The following is a 23028-nucleotide window of genomic DNA, read 5'->3' as shown; positions in this document are numbered from 1 at the left end:
ATTATCACAGTTGAGCTGCATGTTCTAGAGGAGCAAGAGATAAGAAATGGCTTTGTGTATTACTGACCCCCAGAAAGATAAAAGCATACAGATACCTAGGGGAGGGAGAAGAACTTGTGCAAAAAAAATAAACAAGGGCAAAATATGGTATAACAGAAAACCTGAGATAGAAAACCATCATGATAACATAAAAGCTCACTGAGGCAAAAAGTAGTACCAAAGTTTACTTAAAGTGTGCAGGGAGTAAATACAGCAATGCAAAGAAAAGAGAAAAGAACAAGTCCAAAAATACTCTGCTGATGAAGTTGCTTATTATTTTACCTTATAGGTGAATCTACTATATTGTTTTTTTCAATTAATTCAGCTAATACAAACAACAAACAATGAGTTGTAATACTTTTGATTTCTTATTTTTGATATACTTTTTTTTCAGTAATAAGTTACCTCAGTAATAGACTGCATGTACTGGGTAAACAATTTGTTGAAAAAAATACTTCAGAATATGATAAATAAACAATTTATTGGACAGCTCGATGCACAAACTCTTGTGCTTGTTTGGTTGGGTTTTTTTAAGACAGCTTTTCATACAGAGTTTCACTCTCATAATTCTGGTCAAGTTACCTGCTTGTTGAAATTTCAGGGTCTGGAGCTCCAGCTGATGCATTCTTTTAAGATCAGTCATCTCTTGTATATGATTATGAACAAGTTCCTCTTTAAGACTGCAAAGTGCACTCTCTTTTTCTGCCTTCAAGGACTCACAAACCTGGTCTACATGAGCTGAATAAACCAGGGATAGACAAATCCGCTGTGCTTCCATTTGCAGTTGTAAATCAGTCTTTGAATATAAAGACACAAGTTAAAAGAGTGAGAAACAAGAAAAATACAAAGACCCATCTTTGGAAATTTCTGACATTAATAATGTGTTGAATGGAATGCTGCACGTATAGTATACATAAGGTAAATTTAAACATACAGTTTGGAAAATTGAGTTTTAACAAAATAGTAAGACACTTCTTCAACTTAGAATAAAAATCAAATTAAAATAAACAAAACTCAATATGCTTCAATTCCTGTTTTGCAGTAATAAAAATCCAATGAATTTTAACCCAGTGAAGTAAGAGCAATATCATTATTAACAGAGTAGTTAAGAAAGTGCACTCTAAACACATAGAAAAGATTGCATTATTAGCAGGCATTAAAAACATTGATTTTCAAGGCTTGTAGTTCCAGTCTGCACTTTGGAGATGTTATTGCTAAAGAAAAAGGATGTTTGGGATATGCCAACAGGGACCTACTTAGAGCTGAAGTTTGAAAAGGTTTTTAGACACCTCTGGACCATAACAATTTTTAGTTGTATGGCAGGAAATTGTAAGACCCTTATCACAGCCTTATAAAAAACAAATCAACCAACCAACCAATCAATCAATCAAACAAAAAAGCCTAAACCAAACCATCACAAAGCTAAAGCTCTTTTTTATAAGACAACTGTTTCCAACGTGGCTTTGCTTGTGATCTTATTTCTTAGGAAATGAATGAACTACAATGCAATATTAGGCAGTTGGTGGTATTAGTTCACTGTTAGGTTGACTTTCATAAAACAAAAAAAAAAGCTTAAAAAAATAGTAGAAGTCTGCTTAACATCTATTTCCACAGAACACTTAATTGCATACACCTTGCAGCATACAATTGAAATTCTATATATAAATTTAAATTTATATATAGATCTATGATTCCACCACCTAATTAAATACTGGTAACTCAGTATTTAGCTGTTTATATTGACAAATAAGAATCCTTTGCATGTTACCTACAATTAATTTACAATTCCAAGAAATACAAGCAAAATTGTGCCAACAAAACTTAAGACAATAGTTAGAATCACATGATACGAATTCTGGTTACCACACCCAGATGTATTTCTTAAAACAAAATTTTTGATAATGTAATTTTGGTATTTCACAAGTTTGATATGTCAAAAGTTTGGTCAATGATGACTGATGAAGTTTCATTATTCTTTATACTGTTTGAATGAGTACTTAAGAGAACTGAAAAACTAATCACAGAATAAAAATTTTTGTCCAAAATAAGTTTTTCCCTTAAGAAAGTGAAAAGCTGCATAAAAATATGAAGAGCTCTGGTAGTCTTCTTATGTTTTTGTGGTTGCTGTTGACTTAATTAAACACAAGAGAAGAGTTTTGGTTTTTTTTCATTCAAAACCCATCCTCATACACATTGCCTGTCCTTGTAATTCTGGTCATTCATGTAACCCCTTCCAACCACTGACCACAACCCTTTCCCCCACTGACACACACACACCTATACTTCAAAGCATCCAATTGGAAAAAATATGATGCAAATTTTCAAGTGTAAGCTCCTACCAATTTTCTTAGTTAAAGTATTTTTATACTGTTTAATGTCACATACCTGTTCTGATTTTAAGGCATCCACTTGCTGCTGAAGGTTATTTTCACTCTGTGTAATGGCTGGTAATGATGTTTCCTCTGTCAGCCTGTCTGGCATCCCATGCAAATGTTCCACAACAGACTGCTGCTCTGGTTTCAGCATTTGCTGGAGCTCCTTCCTTTTTGTTACCTCATGGCTGCAGTCTTTACCAGAACTTAGATTACCTCTTGAATTTATTCCTTCATCAGCTTTATTCCTTGAACCAGGGGGTTTATTCCTACTTTCAGATGCCAGAGTAGCAGTCTTTAGAGATTTTCCTTTGGAGCATTTTTTCTTAGAGTCATTACTACTACTATTTCTTCTCTGAACATGACTAACTGTGACTTCTAGTTCTTTACATTTTACTAGAATTTGCTCTTTCTCATCTTTTAAGGATTTGACTTTTTCATTTAAATGACAGATTTCACTATCCCTTGACTTTAACTGTTCAGAGAGATCAGCAAGTCTCAGGGATAATTCCACTTTCTCACGCTGAGTAACCTGGAGTTTTTCCATAAGTTCTGTTGCATCTTTCTCAACAACTTCTCCAGCCTCAAAAATGTCTTCCCTGGACACCTTTATTTCTTTACTCCCTTCAAAACCAGAGTGTTTAGTCTTAAATAAAACTGGTCTATTGCTTTGTAAGTGGCACACCTTTTCATTCAAAGCTTTAAGTTTGCTTTTATATTCAGCTTCCTGTTTTTTCTTGTTCTCTTCTAACTCAGTTTTTGCCTTCAGAAGACTCGCATACTCTTTCTGTAATTCCTTATAGCTAGCTTCAAGTTTTTTCTCAGTCAATGAAAAGGCACTCTTCTGCCTTTCAGTATCCTCTTGGAGGATACTGTTTTGGTTTTTAAGTTGTTCATTTTCAGTAATAAGCTTTTCTATTCTTTTTTGCAAGTCCAAAATTTCTGTCTTAGAGCTAACACTACTGTTACAAAGTAAGTTTTCTTCAGAGCATACCAACATATTTTTTAATTTCTCTTCCAGAGTTTCATTTTCCCCCTTAAGGACATTATTTTGTGTTTCTAATTCTGAACATTTTTTTTGAAGGGTATCTTCTCTCTCCCTCATTTGTTCTTGCATCAACTCAGTTTTAAGTTGCAGCTCTTGTATTTCTTGTTCAAGGGTACCCTTCTCTTTTTCCTCTTGCCTAAGCACTTCAATCTCCTTCTCCAGTTCATGGATTTGAAGTGTCATTTCTTCAGATTTAGAATTTACAATAGACTGCTGTAAATCTTTCAGGTTTGTAATCTCCAAAATCAACTGATTTTGTTTTGTGATTAAGTTGTCCTTTTCATATTGCATGGCTTCTATCTTTTGACTCATTTCATTTTGCATTTCATCTAATTGCTGCTTATGGTGTATATTCAAGTTGTGTTTAAGGCTTTCCATGTTCACCATGTGCTCTTTTTCTAAGTCTTCTTTAAGTCTGGAAAGTTCCTCTTCATGACTAAACAGAAGATTTGTCCTCAGTCTCTCTAATTCTGCTTCTTGAGATTCTGCCATCCTGTCCAAAACTGCATCCTTCTCCCTTTCCAGCATTTCAAGTTTTATTTTGTAATTTGTGATTTCTGCCTCATGTTTTAATTCCAAATCTTTCCTAAATTCAGAGGCAGAAGCCAGCTGAGTTTTTAAATCTTCAATCACAAACCGGTATTTTTCAGCTTCATTTAATCTACATTCCATATCCACTATAGTTTGCTTGGCTCTTTGAACCTGCTCTCTTGAAAAATTCAGTTCTTGAAGAAGATCTTCAATTCTAGTTTGTTGAAGAGATTTCTCTGTTGCAATAACTTCCATCTGTTGTGACAATTCCTGCTTTATTTTTTCCCTTTCCTTATCAGCATCCTGCAATTTTGCATTCAATTCATTAATTTTAATATTCATTAAATGCATTTGATCTTTATTAACATTCTCATTAAAACACAGACTCGAAGTTTGCTCCAATTCTACTTTTTGTTGCAAAAGACGCCGCTCTATTTCTGCTGCATGCTGCTTAATTAATTCTTGCTTCATTTGTACAATCTGCTGGCCGTGCATTTCATCTAGTTCAGCCTGAAGTTGTGCCAGTCTCCTTTGTGTTTCTAATTCCATTCTTTGCACAATGTCAGCTTCAGACTGGCTGTCTTTATAACACCGTTTCTGCAGTTCTTCCACAGTTCCCATTAACTGTTTTATTTCATCAGAACATTGTCTTTCTTTCTGTTTGTAGGTGTTAAGTTCAACTTTCATATTACTTATTTGCTGGTTCCTTAGGGAAACTTCTTCTTCCAATTCTTCAAGTAATTTGCTGACATCTGATAATTTTTCCTTTAGCTGAAACGAATTTTTTTCCTCTTCTCGAAGTTTTGCTTCCAGCTCTTCAACTAATGCTTCTTTTTCTTTTAATTTACTCAAATCTTCCCCCTCTTTTCTCTGTTTTTCCTTAAAAAAGAAGAGGAAACCCATGCTCTTATTTTTAGCTAATTATCTGAATATGTAAGAACATTTACAGACTTAGCTATTTAGGCTTTCTTAGAAGGCTAGAGAGGCTATGTTAGTTATAAAACATAAATATAAATTATTTCTTGACCTCATTTGGAAGTTTCCTGTATCCTTGGAATACTGAGAACCCCCACCCTACCCATGTCATCATGTCTCTCCCTTACTCTTTCCAACCCCACTGTGACTATAACTTTTAGCAATATTTGATTTTTTAGGTGGTTTTAAAATGTTTTTCATGAAGGAGAATAAAAAAGTACACAAAGGAAAAAAATCATTCTTTGCTTAATGCAGAGAAGAATGTTCAAGCAGATAATGTAATTCTTTTTCCTAAAATAATATAATTCATTGAAGGTGTTTTAACACATGAAACATAGTTTCAAAACTTGCTCTAAATATTTCTACAACTCTAATAAAAATAATATATAATACTGACATAATATTTTCCGTTTTAGATTATATACATATTATGTGTTAGTTAACAGAAACAGCGTCAAAAACTTAAAATCGTTGTATGCATTCTATGCAGCAAACTCATTACCTGTGCTCTGGCTTTTTTTTTTCAAAGGAATTACAAAATCCTAAAAAGTGTTTAGGAAAAGAGATCTTTAGAGTAAGGAACATACCATTTCATATGTCACTATTTTCTCTTGAAGATGTGTAATCTGCTCTTCAAATTCTTCATTCTTCTTTTGGTAATTCTTAAGCAGGCTTTCTTGTTCTTCTAGCTGCTGCTGATGTGAAAGTATCTGTTGCTTCGCTTGCAGTAAATCAGCAGCTGTGCAACTATGGCTGCTGTTCCTTAGGGCTTCACTTGCCTGCAACTTGAATTGTAAAGAAATAAAACCTAAAATACATCAGGTTTTTCATCAGAAAATGCTTGTGCTACATACAGAAATAGTGATCTTTACTTTCTTCTTCAACATCACAAGTCAAAGATTTCTACGTTCTTGTAGAGGAAGTCAAACATCCTTATTCATTTGGGATGGCCAGCCAATAATTATTTCATATTAATTAAATATTCATGATGAGGTAACATAGGACAGCAGTGTCTCAGATACATCAGTGTGTAGTAAAACTAACTACTTGCAGCTATGGAGCCCATAATCCGATTTTTAATAATAAAATCTCAGGCTTCAGAATATAATCCACTTGAAGCTCAAAATTAGCTATATAATGTGCTTAAACAGCATGAAATACTACAAGATTCAACTGCAACACTGTAAGGTGTAGTCTGTGTGCCTGTGGCACCTCAATCACCATGCTTGTTAGAACAAATGTCTTTCTGAAGCTTCACTTTGTTATTTAAGCTACCTTTTAATAACACCATAAAGGAAGCTTTTATTCAGAAATATAAGAACTGGAGTGTGAATCTGTGGCCCATGGAAGCTGATGGCTGGATATTTTGATTTCAAAGGGAACATTTCTGCCCAAAGCTCTGAGAACTAATTACCCAAGTATTTTTCCCCAGGATAACTGCCACAATTAAGTATTTATCAGAAGCTATTACCACGTAATAATAAAGAAAACAGACTAATATTTATACTTTTACAGTTAATTGTTCTATACTGTGACAACAACTGTAGGACCAGGAAAATGACTGCTGATCTATGCTAAGAGGCTGATCCTTGAAAAATGCACAAAAAAATTTCTGCAGGAAGTAGCTATTTATGGAACATCCAAAGTGACAACTATTGTCAAACCCAAATAAATGTTGGCAGCTGTATAACTTACATGCTGAAACTGAATTTGCAGTTTTTGACTTTGCTCAGTAAGCTCCAAGAACTCCCTCATGGTTTCATCCTTCTCTTTTCGTGCCTGCTGCAGGTTAGTAGTGAGCTGAGTGATAATGTCATCTCTTTTTTTGATAGCAGCTTCAAATTCTTGCAGCTGTAAAAGATAAAATTTAAATTATTAATGCACATGAAAACTACAGTCAAAAATACTAGCTAATTTTAGTTAGATAGGAGTAAGTCATCCCTAACCCCTCTGTTTAAAAGGTGTCTCACTAGTATAGTTTTTATATTTTAACACACTTTATTTGTAAAAATTTCAGAAGGAGGATTTTTTCACCCTCATTGAACAATACATGATCTCTCCATAAAATATAGTTAACAAATAAAAAAATCTGAACTTTTAAGAAGGTTAATTAGTTAAATATATAACTTGCTTTTAAAATAAAAAGTGTGGCCACATAAACAAACCATCATAAAGAAAGCCAGAATATCTACTAATAGTGCTTGTACAACTACTGATGTTCACACACTTTTCCCACAATAAATGCACGTTATATCATCTCTCACTTGAAGTGCAACAAACAGCATTCATTGTACTAAAGCAGGTAATAGATACCATGCAGTATCTTACACTGTGAACCCATGGAAATCATTCATAACTACACAAGAAAATCAGTTCAAGCTGCAAAATGGATACAGCATATTTAACAGATTAATCTTTTGTAATTTGTAATGATGAAGAAATTATAAGAGTACAAAAAATTCTTTCCCAACTGTTTTAATTTTTTGTAGGATTACATTCAAGCAGTCAGAAATTCTACAATATGGATTTGCAATATTTTTATGCGCATTTATATAATAATGTATCAGTATAAAGTTTCTTTCTCAATTTGAACTCACTTAAGGCTAGTGGAAGCCTCCTCTCTACACACTGCAATTTCTTAAACCATTAGTAATCTTTTGTAACTGCTTTGTTTACAATATTCCCCCAAAAAACCTTCACCAAGTTATATGCTGAATTTTGGTTGTTAACATGGTAATGCTTCCAGATAAAGTTCTTTATAGAACACTGGAGTCAACTCCAAAAAACAAAAAAGCACAGGCCTAATGAAAATACTAAATGTTTGCTATAGTAGAGAAACTTAGTAACAGATCAGGAACTTAAGAGTGCTATAGCATCTGTTCAATGAAATCGAATATGTAAATATGTTAGTTCCAAAGCACATAATGTTATATAATTTCCAACTTTTTAAATTCAATCTCCATTCTTGACAAAGGCAGAACTAAAGCACACAATTATCTTCTCCACTCCCCTTTTACAATTCTTTTGTTTCTTCTGAAAAATAAACCATATGCATTTCTCAACTGAGATACTATGCACTGTACCACTATAAACAAAAATAAACTTCAATAATTAAAATATTATTGTACCACAGCCCCAAACCCGAAAATGCTCAATTTTGTTTAAATAAATTTTTATTTAATTTTAAAAATTGTAATTATAGCCATTTAAAAAATGCATTTTTAAAAAACATTTTCACTTTCTACTCTTTCAGGAAAAATTAACAGTAGTTACAATCATTAGAAATACTTATTTTCTTTATTATGCTATGATTATGACTATTATGTTTAGCACAACAGATACAAGACACAGTAATTAAAATTCAACACCAGACAAAGAAATAATAAACCACCTCTTCTGGGGCACCCACTTAGCTGGTGCTATGGTAGATAAAATGACATCTATTATCACAGATAAAAATAATATAATAATAATAATAATAATAATAATAATAATAATAATAATAATAATAATAATAATAATAATAATAATAATAATAATAGTAGAAGATTTTAAAAAAATGTATAGTACTTTGCAAAAAAACCCATCAAAATACAGTGACATGACCTGAATCCAAATTAGGAGAGAGACAAGTAAGACAAAAGCACAGCAAAGCATTGACCTGAGTGCACTGCACCACTGGCTTAAACTGGAAGAATATTCTTTAGTTTAGAATGTAAGTCTATATTCCAATGGTATTTTTAAAGTAAGAAATGCTTTCCTGTAAACCCAAATTATTAGGTGTTTTTATTAGGTGTTTTAAATTAAAACATTCTGACACTGGTGTTTTTGTATTTCACACTGTGAAGTCTGACAGACAAATACATTTTGGTTCAGTTATATTATTCCTTAGGCAGTAAAACCTGAGGTTTTTTGGTCTTGGAGGAGCAGGAAGACATTAAAGTCTTTGCATAAGTAGAGAAGAATTAGGGCTTTTCTTGAAGAAAACTGTCTTTCCATTCTTAATTTGAAGAATCTCACCGTAAAGACAATTCGAATTTTAGTCACAAAATACAGAGAAAAAGGACACACAATGCAAATGCCATTCAAAGTAACAGAACACATGGCATATTACTGAAAGAAATTACATGTATTTAATTCTATATCACACACTGAGTGCATTCTGAACAACTACCATTAGTGTGAACACTTTCCAGCGAGGCTCTGCATTTTTGCATGTAACCAAATAGCAAGTAGAAAGCAACATAAGGTAATTATACCTGTTGCAATCCTTCTGTACCATAGGCTGCCCTCATTTCTTCTATCTCTCTGCTTAGTTCTTCAATCTCTTGTTGCTTCCCAGCCAATTGATTCTCCATCACCTCTAGCTGTGTGTGTGAGTGCTGCATTCCATGCTCTGAATGAATGTCTCCAACTCCAAAATCTTCTTCCTAAATCAATCCAAGTTCCTTTACATGCCAATTTTTATGTTTTATCACAGTAAATAAAGTCAAGAATCAAATCCTGTACCAAATACCACCTTAGAATATTAACATCCAATAGTGCATCAATTATCTTATTGCCATGGTAACCTCCTTTGTTAGTATAATTCACACCTCAAAAGCACTGACACAAAACGTTTCTGTGAGTTGTGCTCTATAACTTTAGCCTTAATAGATGGACTAAACTCGTTTGCATTTCAAGTTTAAGGATACACTACATTAATATAGCAAACAATGCAGATGTAGAGCACAGCATGCAAAGTATTAGTCAGCAACACAGTTTTTGTTGAGGTGTTTAGTATTCTCCATTAGTATTCCGATTCAATTTGCAAAACTGTACCCTGATTAAGTCTGCAGGTATAGCTGTTCTTGTCACAAAACTGCAACCATTTACCTGTATAAAGACAATTTCTAAATACATTATTTGAAATAATGCTTGATTTTTATTTCCCACTTACTTGAATCTTATGTGGCAATTTCTGCAGACCCATGGGAATTGTTATGCTACAAAAATTTATTTCATTTGAAATACAAAATAGCTTTCTATATAGCAAATTGCATCAAAGTAAGCATAGATAACATGTAAAACACACAAAATTTCAAAAACAAATACTACTGTCTAAAAACAAAAACCTTATTACCAATCAACATCTAGAGAAAACAAAAGAATTCAGATTTAAAGGTCAGTGCAAAGCTTTATCTTTTAAATCATTAAAATACAGCACTATTGCATTTTAAATTACATGTTTAATATTTTTACATATTATTAAACATAGTTATGCTTTCTGAAAGATTTTTATGCACCACAAGATTTAGTCTACCTGAAAATCACCTATCTCTTGATAGGGGATGAAAGGCAGTATCATAGATTTTCATTCTCAATTTGATGGAATTTCATGAAATTGAAAAAAAAAGAAATTATACATTTGACATAAGACATTTGAAAATAAATCCTCTTTCACTCACCTAACACTGCAAGGTCTTTCAGCTTCTATGAGAATTTTGGTTCTACTGACTGTACAAACCAAAACCAGGAAATCTCCAAAAGGCAAGAACAAGCCAAAGCAGCAGTTATAGGTAAAAAAAAAATCCAAATGAAAAGAACATACTGGGTACACATGAGTAGTGGTCAAACAGACAGGCAGGCTTTTAAAGCAGCAGACCAGTGTTCAAAAATGAGAAAGCAAGAAAAGCTGCATTTCTCCTCAGAGCTCATTATTACATCAGAGTCGGAAACAAAAATAATGGTACTAGAAATGGAAAGGCGGCATAGTATTTCAGATCCAAATACTATGTTTAAATCAAAAAAGAAGCTGTACTGCTCAGATGTCTGCATAGCCTGGATCAGGGCTTACTTACAAATAACTACCATGCCTGAGCAAATCAATAAGTGCACTGTTATAAATGGGATCAATACAGTCATTGAATTTGTATTAGGCAAATGGACAAATCTGCATTAGAGAATTTGCAGAGCTGATACAGCGCCCTTTCAATTTCTGATTTTCCCAGTAAAAAAAAGACACCACAGAAATTACTAATTTAGTTTAGAAGGAATAAAGAAAATTGCAGCAAACAGCAGTCCAGGCAACTCATAGAGGCACTGTGTATCATTTGTATATTGCCAGATGTTTGCTCTACTTTCAGACACACAAATGTCTTCGCAGCGCCTGGCACCAACATCTTTATTCAGATTTTGGCACATGTCCCAGATTAACAACACTAGTAGTTTAATAGAAACTACTATGAAATCCTTCCTTTCCCCTTTGCAACTCCCATTTTACTTAGGCAAAATTGATAAAGATGCAGTGTGCAATCACTGTAATCTACCACAGTGGATACACTTCTCTTCCCATGAATTATGGTTATGTGCGACTACCAAAGACACTTTATAACAAGAACTAACAGGAAAGGCACAAAAGTCTTATCTCATTAGCTGTTCCAGACTGCTCAGCAGCTGAAAATTCTACAAAAGACCTTTAACTTGAGAAGAGATTTTGCTACACACATTCAAATCAACTGTGTGGAATGTCCGAAATCCTGCTCCATTTCATGGGAGTGTAACTCTTGGACATCACACAAGCGATGCACATAGTAACATGGTAGTCCATGCTCTTCTCATCTGATACCTTCTCCTTTCAAATGTTTCCTGGCAAAGCCTAAGTGGAAACATGACAAGGCAACAAATTGCACTGCAATCTGTGAAAAATACCCCAGCCAGACAGCCACAGCAGGGCGCTGTGCTGAGGGAAACCTTGAGAGCAGCCTGGCAACCCCTAGCATGACAAATTCTGCTGTGTAAGACCAGACAAACAGTTGGTAATGAGTTACTAGCTTCAAAATATCTTAATTAAAAATTAATTTTCCACTCATCTGATATATATTAATTCAGTAGTTCAGATGACAACTTGAGTGTCAGTAGATGGCTAAACAATGTCTGCAGGACTCCTGTGTTTTGACTTATGGTCCCAGTGATTTACCCATTTAAAGATCTTCTGCAAGTCTATAAATGCTCTTCAGGTAGATTCTTATAATTTCTTCTTTAAAAGCTTTGCAGTTCACCTTTAAAACTGAAACATTCTTATGCCTTAATTGCCTATGATGTGCTTAGTTGCATATCCCAGGAAAAAATTAAACATTGAAAGAATTAAACCACATACCATTTTAACATAATGGAACCAAGAAGTAACAAAAGCTCTGGATAAAATTGCATGAGCAAATAATCACAAAATAAGAATATATTAAATTTTACAATACATTACTCAGCAGTCACAGTTTTGGTGAACAAACAATATGAAACAAGTGAAGGTTATAGAAGTTTCAAAGGACATTATATCTGATTGTTCTTCCTTCCTTGCATTTTCAAAATAATTCACAGAAATGTTATTTAGTATTATAAAGTAAAATATAACCTGTAGTCTAATGGCTACAGGTTTCATTTCTACTGCATCAGTTAATACATATGCTTAAGGCAAATGAAAGGAATCTTCTTTCTGAGAGACACAAGGAAAACCAACCTCCACCACAGGATTAAGCAGTGATTCATGACAAATGCCACTAGAGGTCAGGATTACATTTATGAAATCGCTGTACCCCATCTAATGTTCCTTAGACCTTGGAAGACTTGAAATTGTATCTCAAAAATAGCAGTAATAATATATAATGTGTAACTACTTACAACATTAATACCATTACTACAGAGATTTCCCTCTATAAATAATAAATTCATGCTCAGCATAAATCAATACATACTGTTCTGCTTAAAAGACTTGTTTGATAGGTAGTAGAAACACAGAGAAGTATCTGGAACATATTAACAAATTTACCTCATGTTTTCTTTCCCCCTTCACCCCGGTATTGTACATTTTGGACACCTGATTCCTTCCTAAAAATTAATATTTAGACCTTGATCACTGCTTGTCAATGTTCTTAGCCTCTCCTGAATTTTCTAGTTATGTCACAACTGACTATATGAAACTTAGCTAAAATTAGCAATCAGGTTACCTTGGGAAAATGAATTTCAGCATATTTAGGGGGTTTTGTGGGAGAGGGTTTCTACTCCATAAACAAAAGTCATTTTCAGATTGTGGCAAAAATAGTTACAATCCTGTAACTAAAGTTAGTAACTTCTAAAGAAGAACCACTGATGACTTTTTAAAATATCATGGCTCAATACATTTTTCTATATAATAACAGAATAGCAACCAATTTCTTTATGCAGTAGCTAAGGTTGAGGTATAGAATTTCATTAAAATTTATAAAAACAAACAACTTTCTAGACTTCGTATTAACCATCTTTTCAGGGATTATACTTTGCATTTTGGAAAGAGAACCAAGAAGAGAAAAAAATCAGGTAGAACAGCTTTTCAATTATACCATAAAACTGAGGCATATGGAAAATGTATGGGGACAACTCTACCTTACACAGTTATAAAATTCCTCAAAATTTCAACTGTTGGGAAAAGCCTAACTTCCCTTAGTTCTGAGTTCAAACCATAACCTTAAATAGCTAACCTCCATTATAATTTAAGACTATCCAGGTAGGTGTCATTGCTGCTCACATGGAGGAACTTCTCCCAGAAGACAAGCTGGACATATGAAGGATTTACCAGTCTTCAGTCAGCTACTACCTTGATAGTGTAGGTATTAGAAAGGTGGCTGAGCAAAACTGAACAAAAGACTGTATTTATAAACTTCCTTCAATACAAGACTTCTTATATAAACACACCTTCAGTTTTGCTTAGATAACTGTATTGCCTTACAATTTTGTGCCTGGTATGTCTGCTAAAGAGGGAAATACCTTATCACTTAGTTTTATCAATTCCTCAAGATAAGGGGCTGAAGAATTAACACCATCTGATTTAATTTATCATCAACAACAAAACAAACTATTTACAACCTATCTGAATTTGAAGCATGACAACTTCAATTCAACTTAATTTCTGGCAAAACCACTAAAAATAATATAGATGTTCTAATCTGTGAGGAAAAAGATGGATCAACAGGCCTATGTCTCTTCAAATATGGGTTTTCATAGTGTTCTGAAAAGGAAATAATGTATTTGGAAAAAAACATAAGCCAAATATTTTATATATCTGCATAATTATTCTGCTATAGACAAAATTTAATTTATTCTCATCTTCAACTGAAAAGACTTCAGATAATTTTATTTACAGTGTGTCCATGAATGGAAGCAGAGCTTTTAATTATAAAAGTAACATTACAGCTGATATTAAACATATTGAAAAATCAGCTCCTAAAATATTTGCATTCCTAAATGTGATGTCTCCCCATTTCAGATACCAACTAATTGTAATGAACTGGAATTAAAAAGAGTTTATTACAAAAGATGGCAAATCTGACAGCTTGAGCTTGCTCTTTATGAGAGCCAGTATCATGCTACTATTCATAAGTTTTGTGTTGCCTATTTATGTCTTAGAAAATAACTCTCAGCAAGATAAAAAGTCTTTTTGCAGGAATAAGAACTGCCTAGTTAGTAATGCATCTGCCACACCTTTTTTAGGAAATCTGTAATTTTTGTAAGGAATATTCAGATATCTCTGTTCTTCATATTCAGCAATGCTACTCTTCTGTGTCCTCAGTATTTGAAAATTTGGTCCCTAATATCCTCTGCAGATTATCTGTGAAAATCTTTGGAGAATGAAGTGTTTAGATGTGGAACTTCATGTTAAAATGAGAGCTTTAAATTCAACTGAAACTGAAGCCCCAAACACTAAAATCAGAACACGTCCACAATTACCACAAGGCATTATACCAGATGTTTTCTGTATCTTGTTGCCCTGTACAAAGACATGTTTCCTTCACCTTTTGCAATCAGTCTCCAGCACTGCTTCCTACCACCTTAGAAGTGGATCAGAATTTCATTCATACTTCATGATATATGTAATATGTCTCACTTGACAAAATACATGAATATCAATGACATTGTCAACTGTTTTCAAGGGTTCATTCTTCACATACTGCAAATTCCATGTAAAAGTAATCACATACCATGGTGATGCATATTCTAAAAAGGTGCACTACAGTCACGGCAGCTCTTCAAAAGTATGTCTGCTACACTCTTGACAGCAAACAGCAATGAGATTAATTCGTTTTACTTCATCCTCTCTTCCTTGTTGCCAAGCTTAAGATTCTGGGTGTGTTTGTTCTAAACTGTTTAGCACAGAGAACTGCAAAATAAAATGCAGACTGCCCCTACACAAAGTGATTGTTTGAGACATGAAAAATTAGATTTTCAAACTAAAACCAATTCCTACTGTATTCAGACGCTCCATGGCTATTTCTTGCTGGCATGCTCTTGACCAACATTTATGCATGAGGCAGTTTACTCCTTAGAAACATAACTGTTTTATCTGACAGGACCCAAGTTCCACACACACAACTATACTTCCATGTGACAGAAATCAGCTGTAGATGCCAATGTGTGGGCTGACTCTGTCTAGCAGCTAAGCCCCTGTTCCAGTCACTCACTCCCCCACCAGCAGGGTGGAAGAGAGAATTGGAAGGGCAAAAGCAACTGAAATTCATGGGCTGAGATACAGTCAGCTTAATAAGTGAAAGAAAACAAACCAGCCAACCAACAAGCGATGCACAGGTAATCACTCATCATCTCCCACCAGCAGACTGACACTCAGCCAGTCACTGAGGCTGATTTGAAACTCATTAAAATGTAATCGACTTGTTAAACAGTCTCTCACAGAAAATTAGCAGAGATTATGCACAGCCAATACTCCCATGGCAATACTTAATACGACCTTAAGGATGACACTGCTACAAGAGTTTATGTATTTACTGCATTATTTATTATGGTAGCCATCCCATTATGGAGTTGACATAATGCTTGCTTTAATGGTACATTGATCATACCAGTAATAACATGCAACAGATTTGTCTATAATACCACATCTGCTCTTTCTTTCCTTCTCCTTTTGAAAAACTATGCATAGCATTGCAGCAAACATGTAACAGAAAAGGTTGAAAGAAAAGCTAAGAAAAGCATTACTTCAGTCTTACCTCAGAACTGTAATCTTCTACTGTGGTGGAAATTTCACTTTCTGGCTAAAATAAAATATTAAAATATTTACAATGATGGCACTGTAAAAATACCAAACAAGACATTTTCCGTTTTACAGTATATAAAAACACCAAGGTGTATGTGAATTTAATAAGAGCATATGTACAGCAATAGTCACCTTCACTTCCTTGAAATGCCATCTTTAACAAAGACATTTTGCTGTTGAACTATGATCACAGAAACACTATAATTACCTGATAAAATCTTCACACAACTACAGGTACAAAACAGTATTTTGAAAATTTAACTTATGTTCCTGGGATTTATTTTTGTTTTTTTAAAAAGAACTGAGAAGTACCATGAATTTGTCTCTGCTATATTAATTTTACCTAATTAGAAACTTTGCTGGCTTAAGAACACAATCTTGTATAGAACATAATTTTCATACATGCAAGACTTTTGAGGCTGACTAGAATTTTAAAACAAACACTCATCCTTCAGCTTCCATGGAAACCAAGGGAAAATAAGACAAAGACTCAAATCTTGTGATCTAATGAAGTAGAGGAATGAAGGGAACAAAGCCTTAACAAACTGAGCACAGATGTGCCATGGCAGATGCCTGAATGAAACATCGTGTATCCTGATGAACTACATAAACTGTATGAAGTTTGAGAATCAAAATGTTCATGGGAAAAGATGCAAATTATGTATATAAGGTGCACAATCATGGAATAAGTGCACTTGAAAGAAAAACCTGAAAACTTTGAGAAATGTCACTGTGAGTTAGAACTACTTTGGCAAAAATGATGTGCACATAATAAAACTTGTCCAAAATTCACTTAACAGGTTAGCCAGCCTCACAGTAAATTTCTCAATTTTATATTGAGTTCTTTCAGGCTTATTTTCAAAGGAACATGGTATGTTTTGCATCAGAAGACACAGGTAATATTTGGAAGGTCAACTGTGCTTTGTTTTGGTTTTTTCAAAGTTATCAACCACTCAGATCTCTTGAAGTTCTGCAGTTTTCACAATCCTAACATTGATTCTACATATTTTGAATCCAATATGCAGCTCCAGAATGTAATTAACCTAAACAAAGGATATTGTTTCACCTACAGAGTGCATAACATTGCCTTAAAATATTTACTTGGAAGTTAAAATTCATACAGTGCATATAATTTTAAAAAATAAAACCAGGTCCACCTCAAAAATAAGACACTAACTGAAACATAAATCAAAATTATGTTTTCAAACTCTAGGATGACAAAAGTATTTCTGCTATGAAATACAAAATCAGTATTTTAAAATATTTCATTTTCACACAAATATATTTTATTCATATTATTTATATTTATATCAATATTTGTGTATATATACATTCATCCAAAAAAATTACATCTTGTTTATAGTCTATGTCCTTGGTCTAGGACAAAATCCTCTGGAAGAAATAAAACCAGAGAAAACTACGTTATTTTTTTCGTAACATAGATAACAAATATGGTTGTTATCTTCTTACAATTTTTCATGGTTTGCTCCAATTCAGGAGTTTTCACAAAGAATGATTAGAAGTATTCCTACAGAAGCTCAGAAGAGTTACTATGAATGTGTATATGTAGCTAGATCTAAGAACTCTTCAAGAAATCCTTATATACAGCATGAAATATAGGCACTTCTCCAACATACAAAAAACAGGAACAAGTAGTCCCACTTCTTCAATAGTTTTTCCTTGTAAAAATTCCTTTTTAAATTATAAAAACAGTCTCTTGTTCATAACAGAGATGAAGAATTTGTACATCATCAGATAAACTATAGATAGATGAACCTAGTAGATAATTATAGAAAAAGGGAAATAATTTGTAGGTTGAAGCTTAGGCTGGAGTGAGAAAATATTAATTCTCATAGGAAGTTGATTATGGAAAAAATTCTCTTGTTTTGTTATGGCAACTTGGACAGATATGATATTTTTTAAAAAGTTAATATATTGTTGGTCCTTTCTGAATATCAATCTATAATTAAAAAAAAGCGCCTAAAATATTTTTTTACAAAACCATTAAAACCACATAGTGCTCTATCAGTTTAGGTGTACAATATCTGTTAGCAGCATAAGCAATCTTTCTATACTGCCAACTTCAGTACTGGATCTAGATAGTTATTTGCATGTTAAAACCAAGTCATTTTGCCAAGGGATTCTATGATTTTGAGGACAGAAAGATGGCCAAATAACTCCAGCTAAATGCACTGTCTCCTGTGCTAAGGGGATCATCCAAACCCTCCTAAAAACCAGTTAAAGAGAATTAAATCCTATGAGCTCACACATTACATCCCAGACTGTAAGACTTCATGATACTCTTTCACTATCAGAATCTGTATCATTACAAATACATTTTACAGGCAGTCATCTTGCCCTCCAAGCATCTATGTTACTTCCTAAGACCTGATCAACTTTATTTTAAATACAGTTCCCTCCATAATCAAGCTACCTGTTCTGTATGCTTCTATTCTTCTTTGGTGAACAAAAGTAATTAGGTTTTACATAGCTCATTTGAGCCACAGGTGTCCAGTCTCAATGGAAATAATTTCAAAAAATTCTGACTAGACACTCTTAGCAACACAAAATCTTTGACAGGATAATGCCAAGAAGGCTATTTATCAGGTCTCTCAATGCTTCATGGAATTTGAAGCAGGTGTTTGTTACACCCTCACAGTTATTTTGCACATATTCTATTAACTGTGTCCCACAGTATTTTCTTGCTGCAAACAGTTACTCTCTTCTGGCAAAATACTTTACACCTTATTTTAGTATTTTCTTCACTGACAATGTAATTGATTGCTAAAATACATTGAAGAGACATCTCAAAGACTCTTTACAGGCAACTATCTCCATCCATTCTGCAGATGGTACCTTTAATAATAACAGTATTCAGAAAATTTGTAAAAGTTCTGTCTATATTTCAGAGGAAATACTGCAAAACAATACAAAAAAAAAAAAAAAAAGGAGTATCAGCCTGTGGAATATAGCAGGCCCATTTTAGAGTAACTTGTTTCTGTATGCAGTTAAGCACTGCTCAAAAATCACGTTCTTGGACACTGGGCACCCAACAATACCCCAGGATTCACAAAAGAACTCATATACAAAATTGGCCACAAAACTGCAAAGTGATTTTCATATTTCTTTGAAAAACTTCCACAGGTGACAATAAAACATTTTGCAAGAACCAATATACAGTTGGTTCTAAACTACTCAAATCAGAATGGATGAAGGCATAGACTGAATATTCATGGAACAGAAGTCTATCTGAAAGAAACTACTGACTTTTTTATGACCTCAGTAAAAACTGTCACAAAAATGTAAGTACAAAAGGCTGGATTAATTACAGACCAAGTTATTTTGACTTGGCCATTTTCAGATGGGTTTCTAGCAATTCATAGAGGATTACAAGTATGTCTAATTAAGGAGACCATGACTAGTGAGGCAAAGAGAATGTAAACAGAATATCCCAGACATAAAACCCTCTCTTTAGGTAATCCTGAACCTTGTGGGCCTTTTATACTTGTAGAACATTCTGAATATGAAGGGCTATTCTTTTATATTGCCTTATCATGTCTTCCTTAGTTCCTAAGATCAAAAACCATTCAACTCAAATTCTCTAGTAATTTATGATCCAAACCAATTGACTATGCTCAAATTGAAACTGAGTGCATTTAAGTGGAGATAAACCTCTGCCAAAGCTGAATACAACCTGCAGCAAGATGCTGAACTCTGCAGTGTGTAAACCTCTGATGGTATCAGAAAACACCATCAACAGTGATAACCTATGCATTCAATTAGGTTTCTATTCTTTAGCAACATGGCTTTATAAATGTTTAATCTAAAGTGAAATACCCTGTAAATGCGGAGACCATTCTCCAATACAGGTAATTTCTGTGCCAGTAAATCTATTATATATGAGTATTTACAGAGATAAAGAGAGGCGTAATACCAGAGGTTGTCTTATGAATCAAATAAAATTGACAAGTTATCCTGGCAATTTTCTGGCCAGATGGTGAATAGAGAGAATGACTGGCTTCAATCAGAACCATATGTTGCTGAGAATCTCCTACCTTCTCTTGCGGCACTGCCTTTACTACTGAACAGAATATTTCCAAACATTTGCTTTTCTTCATTCTTCAATTTCAAAACGTGTTCCAATGGATGCTGTATTATCTGAAGAGACTGGGCTAATTTTGCTACATTTTATTTATCCATATTTTTTTTCAATTCCTCCACCTTATTGTACATCCCACAATAGCTCTTTTCTAGTCAAAGCCCTTAGTTGCTCTCTGCTTTCATGCTTCCATCACAGGAATGTCTTACCACATTCACCACTTATGCCTTTTCTCACTGAGGCATCCTCACTGTTTCTCCATACTGCTTACATACTTTCTGATTTCTATCACTTTTCTTCGTCAGTTCTCAAGAATCCTACCCAGAGTCTTCTTCTTATTCACTTGCTGATCCAGACACTAACAACTGGAATACCTTAGAGAAATCAAACAAGAACATGGAGCTTTACCACTTTACAACTGTTAACTTTACCACTTTACAACTGTTAACTGTTAACTGTTAACAGTTAAGCTATTCTAAAACTATTACCAAAAGGACCTTTAAAAACCAAAAGACGAATTACTAATCCAACCTTAGTCAATTAGCAGGTATTCTTCATCACAGAACTTTGAACTTTTCTTTTCTAAGAAGCTTTGCATAATAGCTTTTACTACCCAGGTGACTCAAGGACAATTTTACTGTGACACAGGTTAATTTCTTTTGCTTTTCTGACATTGGGACATTCTTGCAAAGCAGCACGCTCCAATCCATCATTTCAAGACTTCCCAGAAAAGGTGATCTCAGCAATTATCCACCTTAGAAGTGACTTTGGTTTTCTTCCATTTTTAGTTGCAGAAGTCACAAAAAGAAGCAATCATAAACCCAAGATTTTAATTTATTCCAGGTCATTTTATTATGTGGTCTAGGTTATTTTTACTTCTATACGGAAAAGGACACTATGAATGTCAATACCTAAAGGACACTATGGATGTCAACATCTAAAGATATCGGGGTGCAACAGAATAAAGACAAAAAATATTCTCTTTGTCAAAAAAAAAAACCAAAAAGCTCTCATGAAACAAGAGACTCAATAAATACCAACTAGCACTTCTCCAATAAATCTTGTAAATTGTTCCTCCAAGAGTAGATGGAAACCTTAGAGATTACAAATTAGTTCAGATGGAATGTAAAATGTAATGGCTAAACAATGATAGTTCTTCCAGAGTTCTTCCAATTAGTTTCTGCAACTGAAGAGAACACAGGGGGATAGAGGAACACACCCTTAGGAACACAGAAGGAAAAAAAAAAGGAACTGGATGACTGCAAAAAAACCTCTTTGTACTCTAAACACTTTTGTCCTTTCCAAAAAGAAACTCTTCTGCCTTCACAGGGGATATAAGCTCCCAATAAGCTCTCAGAGGAGTATCTCTTTCACTTTCTGATATTCATATTGAGTAAGAGAACCCTTTTTTATTTGTATTTGGAAATGCTAATTCCCCTGGGGACTTAAAATCATACTAAAAGAACTGCAGGGAGATAAACTTCTACCCACAAAACTACCACAGAGAAGCCCAGCGAAGATTTTTAGATAGACAGGCAGTATAGTCAGATGTTCTGAGTCTGTATTTTGTGTACAGAAAGAACAATATTAAATATCAGCTCCAGTAAAAGATGAAATAAATAAGTCGAATCAAAGTTTAGCTAGAAAATGATCCTGCATAATACTTCCAGTAATCCTGTCTCACTCTTCTGACACAGCAACCTACAACTTAATGTTGGGTGAAAAAGCAAACAGCTCAAAGCTGTAATTCTCCATGGCAGAGATTAGCCTGAAACTGCCTATTACAGTGGCTGCCATTTCAACTCAGCAAGCTCCAATCCAATTACGGTAATACAGGCTCTGAGTCCAAATCATTGCACTTGTACAACTAAAACCAGTAAATTATGAGATTCACTGAAAAACTTTCAGAGTTTTTCCTCTTCTATTAATATTGCAAAGACTTTAGCCATCACTATCCAACTAAAAAATACCAATTATTGAATTAAGTAATATGAGTAAGGAAGCTACAGACCACATTTAATAAAGAAAAATGCTCTCCCAATTGGGAGCGGGGTGTTTTTTCTTTTTTGTGGAAATGAATACTGGTACAAAAGTCACTAAGTAACTCAACGGAGTCAAATTACAAATTCACATGATTCTAATGCTTATTCTTTTAAAGCTACATTTTAAAAAAGAAACAAAACACCTCCGCCAGCAAGCCAGAAACCTCTGGTGCCTCTCCATATTTATTTATTTAAACAAAAGATAAGTTGCTTTGGAAGTAAGACAGACCTCAGAAAAATCATACCCCATCTTAAGATGTATCATACATACAATCTTTATTTTTTCCAATTCTAAAATGTTCTATGTCTTGTACTGTAGGCATTTAGAGGCCAACACAGGCCACTAGGACCAACCCGATCTAATTAGACCTGCTTTGAGCACTTTGAGGATCGGACTAGATGACCTCAAAGGTCCCTTTTAACCCAAGTTATTCTATGACTCTGTACTTCACCCTGTTTCTCCCACTGTACTAGAGATATTTATCCTAACAAAGGAAATACATTAGCAGAGTCCATCTGCAACTTCAAAATATATTTGATCAAGGAAATTACTTCATACAGTTGTCCTACTTATGCAGACTATTGCATTATTAAAACAACAATTTAAGTGATTCTCTCTCTAAACACCTCCTTTCTCTAGCAGTCTTCTCTCATTAGCTGCAGATAATCTGATTAATTTAATAAAATCTTTCTCTTTGCCTAGAAGGCAAAGAAATCATATCTTCATTTAAGAAAATAGTTATATTATTATCAAATTTCTTACCTCCTCCAGGAAAATCTGAGTTGAACAGACAGTTTTATTGAGTTACTACAGTTTTGAAGTCCTAACATAAGCTTTCAAAGAATTAAAAGCTACATATTAA

The 23028-nt window shown here is 33.9% G+C and overlaps 1 protein-coding gene across 4 annotated transcripts in view; it reads right to left on the bottom strand.

The window, feature by feature from the left end:
- AKAP9 (A-kinase anchoring protein 9) overlaps window positions 1-23028 on the bottom strand; it is a 106971-nt gene that overhangs the window by 57071 nt on the left and 26872 nt on the right. For 2 of the 4 annotated variants that reach the window (XM_030971785.1, XM_030971786.1), the window contains 7 exons: window positions 15978-16022; window positions 9787-9840; window positions 9225-9395; window positions 6661-6816; window positions 5553-5750; window positions 2425-4869; window positions 622-835 (listed from right to left, as the gene is read on the bottom strand). In XM_030971785.1, coding sequence (XP_030827645.1) covers window positions 622-835; window positions 2425-4869; window positions 5553-5750; window positions 6661-6816; window positions 9225-9395; window positions 9787-9840; window positions 15978-16022 — 3283 coding nt within the window. The remainder of the gene's footprint in view (window positions 1-621; window positions 836-2424; window positions 4870-5552; window positions 5751-6660; window positions 6817-9224; window positions 9396-9786; window positions 9841-15977; window positions 16023-23028) is intronic. The other 2 variants (XM_030971787.1, XM_030971788.1) reach the window with 2 other exon arrangements.

Source organism: Camarhynchus parvulus, chromosome 2, assembly GCF_901933205.1.
Source record: "Camarhynchus parvulus chromosome 2, STF_HiC, whole genome shotgun sequence".
Classification (NCBI taxonomy): domain Eukaryota; kingdom Metazoa; phylum Chordata; class Aves; order Passeriformes; family Thraupidae; genus Camarhynchus; species Camarhynchus parvulus.
The sequence above is the reverse complement of the archived record's forward strand: the minus strand, read 5'-3'. Positions and strand labels throughout refer to the sequence as shown.